Here is a 14,614-nt window from a genome sequence, read left to right on the forward strand (position 1 = left end):
TCCCTAAATTAGACATAAAAATAAGTTCTACATCCTAAGTTCCCCCAATACTTATATGCTACTTTAGTGATTTTCTTCAAACCTGGTATAATACTGGGTTTTTTGTTTTAACACTGTTAACTCAAATGGTGAATTCAGCATTACAATGAACATGTCTGTCCACCTGGAGTCTCTTATCTGTAAACTGTCCCTGCCCTTTGCCCCGAGGCACCCATATTTGCATGACTATCTAATCCTGGTCACAGGTGATCTGACCCAAGGAAAGCCAACCCACTGACCAGACAGAAGGCGAGACTCACTCCCCCAGAATTAGAACTTAAGTCCAGCCCAGCAAGTCTGCAGGAGAGCGTTCAGTAAAGTGCCACAGGCGCAGGGCTGGATCGATGCTGGGCCGGGGAGGCAGAGCGGGAGAAATGAGGGCCGCCTGGGCGGGAGGTTGACAGAGCAGCTCTGGTCACTAGCAAGCTGCCTGTCTCCTTCCCTGAGCTAGCATTGGCTCACTGCAACTAAAGATTTCTGACAAAGATAAATGCAGAGTGAGTTTAACTTGATCTCCGTATCAGGAGTTTAGAAGGCCAAGCAACCAAAGCACCCAGTTCCAACTAAGAGAATCTCATCGCGTGGACCAGCATTCTGGAAAACTGATCTCAGTTTCTCCTTTGGAGTGAAGGCTCCTGAAGTCCTTTTCTTTAAGAGACATATACTGAAGTACTTAGGGTTGAAATAAAGATGTATGATATTTTCTTTAAAGTATCCCAGCAAAAAAAAAAAAAAAAAAGTGGACTAACTGAAACAAGAATGGCTGGGTGTTGACGATTGTTTGAGCTGAGTAAACAAAAGGGCATAAGGCTATTTTCTCTCTGATTTGGTAATGATTTGCAAGTTTCCATAGTAAAAATAAAAAATAATCCAATGAATACCTAAGAAACAGAACTCACACAAGAATAGAAAGCATGTATATCTTTTATGATATTCACTTCAGAAGCTGAAATGATAGCAGTAAAAATGAGATTCCATGTAACTAGATTAAACTTCGAGAAAAAAATATTCTATGCATTGGGAGAAAAGAGAGAGAATTCAGGTGAGCTTATATAGTCTTACATGAATTTCCGGAGCGCCCCTCACAAATAAACACAGCAACTCTGCCCCTCGGTTTTTGGTGGAGGGGAACAGCTGACACCTCAGTCAGCTTACTGGCCCCAGATCTGGAAACCTGTGTGCTGACCCAGGTACTCATTTTTTCAGACATCTGTCCTCTTTGAGAATGTTTAATTACCTGGAAAATCCTGTCCACCTGCTTCTCCTGCAGTTTATGGGGCAGGTTATTGTGAAAAGAGCTGTAAAATTAATTTGCCAAGGAAAACTCTCATAAATGCAAAATGACTGCATTTTTAATGATATCACTTCTGAGAAGGGGACTGTGAAAGCTTTACAATTAAGAAGTTCTACTGCAACCTGTTCTAGTTATATTCCTGGATAATTACAAAACTATTTCAGTGGAGGAAGAATGCACCGACTGCTTACTTCGCCCAGTCTGGTGATGATGGTGTTATCAGGGGAAATGCAGGGGGTGGCTGCCATCCATCAGGTTACAGTGTTCACTGTTTATGATCAACACAGCTGCCATCTCTTAGCACCATCATTAACAACACAAAGGACATACACAGTAATTTCTCAAAATGCTGGGCTCACAAGGGACAGATGCTATGGTGCTATCCTATCTCAAATTCCTTTTTACAAATAGCTTACTGCATGTAAGAGCAGGTTGTGGAGAGTCTGACTAATAGATGGCAACATCTTTGGGTGTCCCATGTAAGAATGTATCTGGAGCCAACAAGTCCCTACCTGCAGTTGTTTAAGCTGGGTGCGGAGCTCACTGTTTTCTTGTTCTTTTTCTTCTGAGAGCTGGGCTTTTCCCAGGGCGTTCTTGAGGGCTTGTTTTTCTTTCTCAAGTTCTGTTTGTAGAGTTGACTGTTCCAGCTATTGCCATAGGAAGCAATGATACAAAAAAGTAAAATAGCAATAATTTATGATCTAATAAGGCATAAATAAACTGAAGGGACTTAGCACACATGCATAAACTTACATACACATGCAATCCCGTGGGAGCTTTGGTTTTATAATGATTCAGTTTTATGTTTGTACCTCCAAATTAAAAGGCTCAAGGTAGGTTTTTCACAGGCTTCCTTCAACTATTAATACATAAGGAAGGGTAAGCATCAGAATCTCCAGGAGGGAGCCCAGATACCGGCCTTTAAAACCTCTGTGAGGGAGTCAACAATTACTGCTCTCCCTTCCCTTAGACCAACATTTCTTACACTGTGGTCCTCAACCACCTGCATCAAAATCACTTGGCACGCTTGTTAAACATGTAGAGGCCTGGTCTCCACCTCAGACTTGATGGGCCAGAATTTCTAGGACAAGGCCCAGGAATCTGCATTTAACAAGCATCACAAGTGACTTCAATACCTGAAAGGTACCAATCAGAGATCTGTAAAACTGAGAGGGAAGGTCTGTTTTGTCCTCGCTCAGCATGCGGCTGCAAGACCAGCACTGGTAGTCCTGATGCCAAGGAAGGGAATGTCCTTCTCAATGCCATGTGAATTTGTGAAAAGGCCAGAAATAGGCTGCTATATTTTTGTCAAGACTTACAAGAATAATTTAAAAAGGACAAGGGAAGTACAAAAGATTTTTAAGCTAGTAAGAGCTGGCTTAAACACTTAAATTTTATTTCAAAGGAGATACCATCCAGAAATTGTATTTACTATTAGTTACAAAATATATTAATATTTACTGTTGTTTTAATTGTTTTCCTTCCCAATCTCCTCTTTTCCACACTCTGATCAGGTCAACTATGGTTTTATAAAACTTGGTACTCTTAAGAAATATAACACTGTCAACTGGTAAATGGTCATTTAGTATCTAATAAATAAACAAATGGAAAGTAACACAATTACTATATTAAGCCAACCTATTTTTATTTCCTTTTCTAATCATATGAAAGCGATTTTACATGAATTCCTGGGATTCAAACTACTTTATTTTTTAATTAACTACCTTATTTTCAATTGACATATAATTGATTTATAATGTTTCAGTGTAGAAATATATACCTATTCTTTTTCATATTCTTTTCCATTATAGGTTATTATAAGATACTGCATACAGTTCCCTGTGCTACAGGGTGGGTCCTTGTTTACCCATTTTATATACAGTAGCATGTATATGTTAATACCAAATTCCCAATTTATCCCTCCTCTTCTCTTTCCCCTTTGGTAACCATAAATTTGTTTTCTATGTCTATGAGTCTATTTCTATTTTGTAAATAAGTTCATTTGTATAATTTTTTTTAGATTCTACATGTAAGTGATATATGCTAATTGCCTTTCCCTGATTTACTTCACTTAGTATGATAATGTCTTGGCCTCTCCATTTTACTGCAAATGGTATTATTTCATTCTCTTTTATGGCTAAGTAATGTTACACACACACACACACACACACACACACACACACACACACTGCATCTTCCATTCATCTACTGACAGACATTTCGGTTGCTCCCAAAGTCTTGGTTACTGTATCAAAAAATAGTGCTGCTATGAACATTGGCATGCATGTATCTTTTCAAATAGTTTTCCTCTTTTCCAGATACAGATCCAGGAGTGGGATTGCTGGATCATATTGTAACTGTTTTTAGTTTTTTAAGAAACCTCCATACTGTTCTCCATAGTGGCTGTACCAATTCACACTTCCCCCAACAGTGTAGGAGGGTTCCCTTTACTCCACACCCTCTCCAGCATTTATTATTTGTAGATGATGGGCATTCTGACCAGTGTGAGATGGCAGCTCATTGTAGTTTTGATTTGTATTTCTCTAATAACTAACAATGCTGAGCATCTTTTCCTGTGCCTGTTTCAAACTATCTTACCTTACTTAACCTTCACCCAGTGAGAAGCTATTAACCCTCCTCAGCCACAGATACTGGAACAGGCACCTACAATCTGGGCATTCACTGGGCTCTGAGTGTAACAGGAGAGACAGACAATCTAAATAGATGATTTCACGCACAAGATAAAATACTTTGAGCACAAGTTAAAGAAAAATCAGAGTTCTGAACCCAGATTTTCAGCAGATACAGTGGAAGGTCTGAGTGGGCTTCCTGGTGGAAAATGCAACCCATTTGTCTAACAGCTAAACAAAATTGTATTTTAATGTGATCAAGAATATACTATAACTGGTCACTGTCTGCCTCTCTGCCCTTATTTCTCACTCTCCCTACTCCTCTCCTCATTCCTGGCATACTGGAGGCATACTTTCAGCATTTCAAATGCACTATGCTCTCTCTCCTTGTCTCTCTGCCTAGAACACATCCCTTACATCTACTCATCTCACCCCTGCTCCCTCTGCATGGCTAAATCCTCATCATCTTTCAAGTCTCGGCTGAAACATCATTACCATAGGCAGTTTTCCCTGACCACTGCTTCCCTGGCACAGGGCCCTCCCCCTTTCTCTAACACCTGTTTCACCTACGGGGCTGTCAGCTTCACAAGGACAGTAACATGTCTGTGCTTCTCTCTGCAGCATCCAGGGCATCTGGTCTTTAGTGGCCAATCAATAAGTATTTATTGGATAAATATTTATCTAATTTTCAAGGTACAATTTAAACTAGTGGATGTTTCACCCAACCAAAACAGCAAGTAGCAAAGTAAAATTTAGTATCAACTTGAAAAAGGTCTCCTGAAGCTGGTTTGAGAAAGAAAAACTAGAATTTAGTGATTACCAACTGTTGGTGCTTCCTGTCCACTGTCTCACTTATCCTCAGCATAACTCACATGACAGAAGAGCCAAGTATTTGTCAGAGGCTCGGAGCCATGAACTGACTTGTCCATGCTCACACAGCGGTCACACTTAAGCTCGTCTGACTCCAAACATGTGCTCTTCTCATCACTTCACACTGCTGTTGTTTAGTGGCTAAGTTGTGTTTGACTGTTCTGCGACCCCATGGACTGTAGCCTGCCAGGCTCCTCTGTCTATAGGATTTCTCAGGCAAGAATACTGGAGTGGGTTTCCACTTCCATCTCCAGGGGATCTTCTCAACCCAGGGATTGGTCGAACCTGCATTTCCTGCATTGTGGGTGGATACTTTACCGCTGAGGCACCGAGGAAGTCCATCATTCCACATCGGCTTAAAAAGTGTTTAATATTAGAGTAAAAGAAAGGAAAGCTCTTATGTTAAGGCCCAGGCTACTTGCTTTCTAGATGGCTTCATGCTCTTACTCACCTGGCTGAGCCTTGTTAGTTTTCCCAGCTCTTCTTTGAGCTGGCTGGCTTCAGCATCCCTCATTTTTAGCTGAGCCTCTAACTCAGCCTCGTAGGCACTGAGATCTCCTTGGGTCTGCTGCAGGGATGCATTCACCTCATGCTGCTCTTGCAGGGCACTTTCTAGTTCTGCAAGCTCCTGCAAGGATTCAGTGTATGGTTAAGTACAGAACCCTCATTGTGCTGCTTAAGCATCTGCAAGTCATTATAAGTAACCTGAGCACTTAAACCAAATGTGGGCCAGCCACTGCTGGCCAGGCACAGAGGGCATTCACTGGCAATATGATGAGGCTGCAGGCTGTGTGAATCTAGGTTGGAAAACAAAACCCTGACTGTTATCAGAAAAATCAGCAAGCTATAACGTGTTTTTCAGAGTAACCAGATGTGTGATCCTTTAAATGAGTCCTATGTATTCATAAGAAGGGGGAAAAAAAAAGAGAATAAAATTTAAGGCCTATTTTCCTTCAGACATTGGAATAAATGTTTTCATTCATTATTTCACTATACCCTCAGAGTAACTATGTAAGGCAAGGTATCATCCCCGATTTATAGATGAGGAAATGGAGAATGAACATCGAAGTAAACAGCACCGGGCTGTGCAGCTAAAAAAACGATAAGAGTCAGAATATGAACTGAGATTTCTGACTCCAAAGCCCACACTTTCTGTTAAACCATAGCATGTTCACTTACCAGAAGAACAAAATGGGACTAGCACTCTCTAATATTAAGGATGACAGAGAAACTTAAATGAATGTTGATAAGAATGTAAACACATATTGATTAGTATGCCACAGTTCTGATCCATTTTAGCCCATTTTTTTATGATTAAACATTATAATTTTCATCTATTTATTTGGGATCTTGAGAATTAGACCAAACTACTCTGGATTACAAAGGAGAATCTTGTGATGAAAACTTCTATAGAAGAGTTTCTCAGTGGGTGATACAAGACCACCTAGCATCTGCGTCATCTGGGTTGCTTGTCCAGGATGCAGATTCTACATATAACCAACAGAGAATTAATATCCAGAATATATAAAGAGTTTCTACAAATCATTAAGAAAAAGACAGACAATCCAACAGAAAAAATTGGGCAAAGAATATGAAGAGGGAATTCACTGAAGAGAAAAACTGAATGGCAGGTAAACAGATGAAAAGTACTTAACTTCTCCAGTAATTAGGGGAAATGTAGTTAAAATGAGACATTATTTTGCACAGAGCATAGAGGAACAAGTTAAACCAACCATGAGGAAACAATCAGACAAATCTAGAAGGTGGGATACCATACAGAACTACTAGCTGGATTCTACATAAACACACACAAGCTATAAAACACACCCTTGGCATAATTGGGAAAATGTGAATATGGCTCAGATATTAGACAATATTAAGGAACTGCTGTTGATTTTATAGGTGTAATAATGGTATCAGAGTGATGGAGGAAAATAGCCTCATTTTAAAGAGATGTGGACTAAAGGGATGATGTCTTAACACCTGCAACTTTCAAATGACCCAGCAACATATATATATATATATATATATATATATATATATATGGTAAACTATTTGTTTAATTTAGGAGAGCACACAGAAGCTCAATGAACTATTCTTTCCACTTTCCTGTAAATGTAAAAAAATACAAAGATCACTTCAAATCTGGCAGACTGGCAAACATTAAGTCTGGCAAAATATTATATTTCCTGAATTTGATCCTTATTCTGCGCTTACGTTAGAAAATGTCCTTGTTCTTAGGAAAGACATGCTGAAATATTTCAAAGCTAAAGAGCATGATTGTCTACAGCTAATTCTAACATGATTAGGAAAAAAATAATATAAAGATGTACATAAACTCATGTAAAATTAAACATGAGATAAAGCAAATGTGGCAAAGTGTTAATCGGTGACTCTGAATGGAAGATACAGTGAGTTATTCCTGCAACTCTCCTGTGCGCTTGAAATTATTCCACAATCAAGGCTTACAAAGTTAAAGTTAGATAGCTGTAAGGTGATGGCAAGGAAACGGTGTAATGGTAGCCTTCACACTGCTGGTGGGAACAGAAATTCATAGAATCACTATGGACAGTAATTTGATAATATCTCGTGAACTTGAGGAGGCACATATACTTTGAGTCACAGTCCCCTGTGAACACAGTCCCCATGGTCCGGATATATGTAAGAATGTCACTCTCAGTATCATAATAGCAAAAGACTATAAGCCATCTCAATATCCCCCAAGAAGAGGATGAATAAGCAATAAATTAAATGGTATGCTATGTACATAAAAAAAAGTAGGGCTAAATGTATCAATGTGCACAATTCTCAAAAACATAAACATGAAGTAAGAAAGGAAGTGGCCAAAGAATACACTATGTGCTTTTTATATAAACCCTAAAATTATGCAAAACAATAATACATATTTTTATAGATGGATACACATAAAATAAAATAAGAGATATAGAGGGAAATAATAACCATATTTAGGGTTTTGCTACTTTTAGGAGGCAGTACACAGAGGGTTTCAAGTATATCTATATGTTTTATTTTTTAAGCTGAGTTGTTGGTACACGGTGCTAAACATTTTTTGTATTCTTATATGCCTGATACATTTCATAACATTAAAACACATTAATTCAAATTTCCAAAGAAAGCCCTATTGGGGATGAGGTTTGGAAACCTGGATTCTCTTGCAATAGAAAGTTTGCCAAACAACTTAACAAAGCAAGTGAAATCTGTGAATGAGTGTCAACAAATCAAGCATGGAAGGGTTTAATTTACAACGATGTGCCCGTCTAGATGTGCTAGTGTTATCTGTAAGATAACACTAACATTTGAAGTAATAATAACAAGAGTAAGAAAAACTGTGTTATACTTAATTTTGCTACACAAATAATAAAATATGAACACCTAATATAGTAATTATAACAGCTACACTTTCTTATTCTTTCAAGTTATTTGAGCACAGTACTTTTCGGGGATAGAAATTTTGCTAAAATAATCTTCCTTTTCTTAGTAAAGGAAAAAACATCATTCCAAGCATATCACAAAGGGGAAAAAAACCCCAAACACCAAACAGCCACCACCACTTCTGTCACTTACAACTGCGCTGCTGCTAAACTCCCTTAAGGAACTTCATTTGGCCACCATCTACTTCTGAGGCCAAGGAAAACAGACAAGGAGAAACAAATCATACCTTCCTCATATTTTCTGCATCTAAGGCAACTATTTCCAGTTGGTCCCTTTCCTGCTCGACCTCGGTCAACCTTTGCAGCAACACCTCTTTCTCATCCTGCAGCCTTCTGCACTCGTTCTGGGCCTGAGCGGCCTGGCCCTTAACAGTCCCCAGGTATTCCTGCAGCCCACTGATGATGCCTTTCTAAGTCCTTCTTCAGGGCTTCATTTGCTGCTATCTGGCCTGAGCAAGACAGAGAGAGGGAAGGTGAGGATGTTTACAAGAAAATGCTTTCAGGATATATTATTACTGCATTTAGACTCCTTAGCTATTTGTTACTAGCTAAGAATGAAATTCTAAGCTTCCAAGTATTTCCTACTGTCCTATTTTTCATATTTAAGATACAATAATAGCTTTCCCCCTATTATCCATGGTACAGGAGTATCAAGCATGTACACAATAAAAATAGTATAGTCATTGGTGTTGCTTATGAAATGCTTAATTCATGCTGTAAAAAGTTCAAAGTAGTAATCTCCAAATAAAATAACGAAGAATGTGCAACAAAGCTGAGATCTTACTACTGGACACACGAAACAAAACCAAGTCAAAACCAAGATTGGCAGTATTAACTTATAACCAGAAGACTTAAAAAAAACAACCACCAATCACATATTGGGTACCTACTATGTCCAGGCACTTTATGAACACTATCTCACTTAATCCTCTCCAAAACTAATGATCATGACAAAAATAACTTGTCCCAGGTCACACAGCTGATAACGGCAAAACAAGGACTGGGATCTTTTTACACCAAGCCAAGGTTCTTATCACTGCAGGCTAGTATCTTCCTCTTCCACTATTTTGACAATGTCACAATTTAAATTTGCGTTGCAAAAATAGATTCTAAAATTCTTTCTGCACTTTCCTTATAACCAGACACGGACTGCCTGATAGCAGTTGTAAGTGACAAGGATTTTATGCCTTAGAAGACAACACTCACCTGCCAGCGTTTATCATGATCACGTATGGACTTCTTGCCACAGTGACCTGACTCAGTAGGACATCAACCCAAGAAAACCGAAATAAAAATTTCTAACTTTATTAAACATTTTTGAGAACTCTGTAAATATTTCCCTATCAAATACTAGCACTAACAGCTGAAGCATGGTTGGCTAATATTTGGATTAATGCCTGTCATTTTGAAATTGATGTACCTCAAAGCATACTTAGAATTCTCACCTTCAGTAAGCTGTTGTTCAAGGTCCTTAATTTCTTCGGTTTCTTTAGCAATTCTAGAAAGTATCTCGTCCAAACGGCTCTCAAGCTGTTTGTACTGCTGGTTCATAACGCCAAGCTGTTGATCTTTACCCCTTTTCTGAGCCTTCATATGGCACTAAATTGGAAAAAAAAAATCCAAATTCTTTCAACATTTATAAAAATAATAATATAACATTTCTAAGGAAGAAAGGAAAAGAAAATGTAACAATTTGCATCTGTTTTGTGTCAGACACTGTGTTGTATTCACATGAACAGTTTTCTTTGTGACCCCATGGACTGCAGCATGCCAGGCTTCCCTGTCCATCACCAACTCCTGGAGCTTGCTCAAACTCATGTCCAAAAAAAAAAAAAACAAAAAAAACCTCATGTCCATCGAGTTGGTGATGCCATCCAACCACCTTGTTCTCTGTTGTCTCCTTCTCCCCCTATCTTCAATCTTTCCCAGCACCAAGGTCTTTCCAATGAATCAGTTCTTCCCATCAGGGGGCCAAACTATTGGCCAAAGTATTCAGCTTCAGCATGAGTCCTTCCAGTGAATATTCAGGACTAATTTCCTTTAGGATGGACTGGCTGGATCTCCAAAGGACTCTGAGGAGTCTTCTCCAACACCACAGTTCAAAAGCATCAATTCTTTGGTGCTCAGCTTTCTTTATGGTCCAACTTTATAGTCACACCCATACGTGACTACTGGAAAAACCATAGCTTTGACTAGACAGATCTTTGTCAGCAAAGTAATGTTTTTATAATATTTTTGGGGAAACAGAGACATGACATAAATACTTCCTTAGAATTCAATTTTATTTTCAATTCTTTATACAAAGAAACATTTAAGTTCTATAAACTGGGAGTTGAGAGAGACCTCAAAGACCATTTAGGCCAGTGATCCTCAAGATGGAGGGCCCTATGGAGGCACTCCCTTCTCCTCCAACCACTACCTATATCCCTGGTAGAAAAAGAGCTTTCACACACCCACATATATCCTGGCGGTCATTGCTTTAGGGAGCTACTGTTAACTCAAAGGATTGGACTGTGTTTCTCAGGTGTGCTGGGATAAAAAACAGAACCAATGATCTAGTCTAACTCTTTCACGCATGAGAACTGAATCTCAGACCCACCAAATGACTTGCCCAGGTCTCCTTAGGCAACTGTTCTTATGGAGACAAAATAATTCCCCAGAGAACCTGTGTCCTCCCACTCACACTCTCATAGCTCTAGTTTGCCCCCACAGGATCAGAGGAACGGAACAAAAATAAATCAAGAGAAAGTTATCAGGAGAAAGAACTATATCCATCTGAGTAACAAACTCCATGCTTCTCAAGTCTAAGACTATAATTTGATTATAAAAGAACACTCCTTGATTTTACATGCTGTTGCCTCCAAATTCAAGAAAGTCTCTCCATTTCTGAAGAATAGATGAGGGCTAGCTTGACTCAAAGGGATTTTCAAAACTCCTCCTACTCTCCCAAAATACCCATCTGAAATCTTTCTCAAAAGGTAACTAAAGATAAAAGTTTAAATTCTAAGTAAATTTAGGATTTCTGTGGCTCAGAGTAAATTTTAAAAATCTTCTGTCCTCTTATATGTATCAATAAATCTTAAAAATTCACTATTAAAATTTCTACTGAAACCTCTATATGCAGGACAAAAAATTAGTTCAATACATCAATGATCTGCGTTAAACACATGGGAGCAAAAGTATATTCAGATATTTCACTGCCGTGGAGCTCACAATGGAGGTATTGAAAAACAGGAACTTACATCTCTGACTCCTCCTCCTTTCTAAGTCCTTTGTACTGAGAGAGAGAGAATGATCATACCTTAACTTAGAATGAGTCCTGTTAAAACCAAGCCGTTGAGAGCATAGGAGCTGTGGGCGGAACGCTTTCTAATGTTGCCTTGAAATTCATGTGCACTTCCCTCTCTGACAGCCACATTTTTGTAAGCGCCTCCGAGCCTCTAACCTCCCAGTTCTTCAAACCACATTCCTGGCGGAGACTGAGCGGCAACCCAGCCCGTCCAATCGCAAGCAGCCTCTGCAAGCGGGCCCCACCCTCCACGCTTTAAATCACAACACAGGAAGCTCCCCCGAGCCAATCACGAAAACCTCTGCAACAGATGACTCCAGGCTGATTCCCTCCAGGGGCACAGTCAGATAGTGAACCGGGACACACATCTCCCCTTACTAGTTTGTTCCTCTGATATCTCTGCTTCTAGCTGTGAACCGTTTTCTCTAACTAAAAGGGGATTTGATTTTTACATAGTATCTTTTGCTTTTGAAAACTAGTTAAATGCTTAACGTTTGTTGAAAACTTGACTAGGCTTGGCACTGAGCTAATTTTAAAAGTAATTAATCTCTTTAGATTTGTAACTCCTCTGTGAGGAGAAAGTCATCTGTAGTAGCATAAGCATGGGCTCTGCCTCTTCTTAAAAGGGAGACTTGGGAAATCATTTAATCTATCCACATCATATTTTTATCTTACTTGTTGTTGTTCAGTCACTAAGTTGAGTCTGATTCTTTTGTGACCCCATGGGCTGTAGCCCGCCAGACTCCTCTGTCCATGGAATTTTCCAGGCAAGAATACTGGAGTGGGTTGCCATTTCCTTCTCTAGGGGATCTTCCCGACCCACACTGCCTGCATTAGCAGGCAGATTTTTTTTTTTTTTTAACCACTGAGCAACTAGAGAAGCCCCCCCACTTTTTTTTTTTTTTTTTCATCTTATGCAAGTTAAAAAGTCACCAATCTCATTTGGATGCTGTAATAAAATAAAGTTCCTCACCGTATATCCTAAAACCAAGTACAATGCCTAAAAACAAGTGACACATCATTGTCACTTAATATGTTTGTTTCTCATCATATCTCATTAACTGCTTTCTAATCTCTCAAGCTTTTACTTTTAAATTCTATTTGCAATTCAGAAAGATATTTCATCTGATTAGATAATAACAGTCTATATCTGCAGGAAAATATGCAAAATACCATGCTTGATTCTTTCCCTCTTGCTAAAATGTTCACATTTTGCAGCATAAAATGGGGTGCCAAACAATAGCCAGTAAGGTAACTTTGTGCAAACTAGAAAAAGATGCTCCTTCTGGGTAAATGAATTAAAGAGAGACACCCTCTGGTACTCAGACTAAAGCTACAACCCTAGAACTAAACTTCAGGAGTCTTAATATCTGGCCTTCATGCTTCATCTCCACTAACACATTGATTTTGACTACCTTCAAAACTTGCATGCCTTTCCTACTTTTCATTTAACCTCTTTCTATATGTTATACTTTACAGACATCCAGTGTGTAGACTCCCTGTATGCCAAGACTGTCACAGTTGTTTGTTGAAAGCAAACAATCTAGGGTCTAATTACACTCATAGATCACAAAACTCAAACAGTGAGAAAAGGAGCTTTGAGTAGGAGCAATATGCCTGTTCTTCCCTGTTTTCCTTAACGCAATCATTCTAAACATAGTATTGGCCCTTGGGGATACAGTTCCTGTCCTTAGGGGCCTTACATGGGGTGGTCGACCTCTGAGCAAATAAATGTGGTAAGGGAAGATATTACAGGCCATATTATATATTATTTAAAATCTCTAATTTTTCATGTGGGCTTCCCAGAGGCTCAGTGGTAAAATATCCACCTGCACTGCAGGAGATCAGGTTCGACCTCTGCACTGGGAAGATTCCCTGGAGAAGAAAATGGCAACCCATTCCAGTATTCTTGCCTGGGAAATCCCAGAGGAGCCTGGCAGGTTACAGCTGGGTCACGCAAGAGTTGGATATGACTTAGTGACTAAATAAAAACAACAAACAATATGTATACACACATATTATATACATACACACACACATAAACATGTCGCTCACATTTGTGCGTCAAGCTAAGAGATTTTCAGAAAGAACTCTGAGGCTAAAAATGATGAGACATAATATCTATTAACAGAAAAAATGATATTCTCACTCCCACAGAACAAGCCAAAGCTCTCTTCATTTACTTACATGTTTTGGGTCTTCGGAATCCAGACTATCAATAACTCTTTGGAGGTCCTTGATCTCCTCCTGCTTTTCAGCAATTTCTCCTCTTTGCTTTTCCATTTGCATTTCTAGATCAAGAGCTTCCTGGCGTAATTTATTTAGAAGTTGTATCCTGCCACTCAGCTGCTTGAAAAGCAAGTCTTTCTCTGCTTCTGAAATCTAATTCCCCCCACATCCCAATACACAATTAGCAAATGACAGAAACACTGATTTTCAAATTTATAGAAAACAACTAGTACAATTTTAAAAAGTACAATTGCATGCTCTATCAGATTTTTTTTAGTAAAAGTAAAATGTAAGAGTTATCTAGGCAATCCATTCATATCTTATACTTTTATCTTTATTACATGTAAAAATGTTTATAAGAGCTTATGAAAAGTAAATGCAGGTAGTAATGAAATTTGTCATTCCAGTACAAATAAGATAAATTATTAATAATAATAACCATAGCCTTAATGGTAGTTGACTTTATATAGCACCTACCCTTGTATTAGAATATCTAACTAACTGTGTAATGAAAGCCTTTATTATAAGGCTCTATTATCTTTAAAAATATTAATATTTTAAAAATATTTAACTAACTCACTTAAAATAGCTATTTTTTTCCTAAATACATTTTATAAGGATCTATTTACTTAAATATTTTGTACATTATTTACTTCTATCAATTTATCTATATAAAGCTTTGGCCAGTGCTGTTTTAAAACACTCTTATAAATTATAAATTCTTATAAACTGTTCTTGACGGCTCTGTTCACCTCATCTCCCATTTTCAATCCTTCTTTACCTCCCGTCATCTCTCCTGCCAGATTTTCAC

The 14,614-nt window shown here is 38.5% G+C and overlaps 1 protein-coding gene across 1 annotated transcript in view; it reads right to left on the reverse strand.

Annotated features, from left to right (window-relative positions):
- Positions 1-14,614, reverse strand: part of CNTRL (centriolin) — an 81,392-nt gene that overhangs the window by 36,802 nt on the left and 29,976 nt on the right. Inside the window, 6 exon segments of the mRNA XM_070459180.1 lie at positions 1,846-1,980; positions 5,285-5,461; positions 8,513-8,692; positions 8,694-8,734; positions 9,731-9,884; positions 13,762-13,956. Coding sequence (XP_070315281.1) covers positions 1,846-1,980; positions 5,285-5,461; positions 8,513-8,692; positions 8,694-8,734; positions 9,731-9,884; positions 13,762-13,956 — 882 coding nt within the window.

This window comes from Odocoileus virginianus, chromosome 31 (assembly GCF_023699985.2).
Source record: "Odocoileus virginianus isolate 20LAN1187 ecotype Illinois chromosome 31, Ovbor_1.2, whole genome shotgun sequence".
Classification (NCBI taxonomy): domain Eukaryota; kingdom Metazoa; phylum Chordata; class Mammalia; order Artiodactyla; family Cervidae; genus Odocoileus; species Odocoileus virginianus.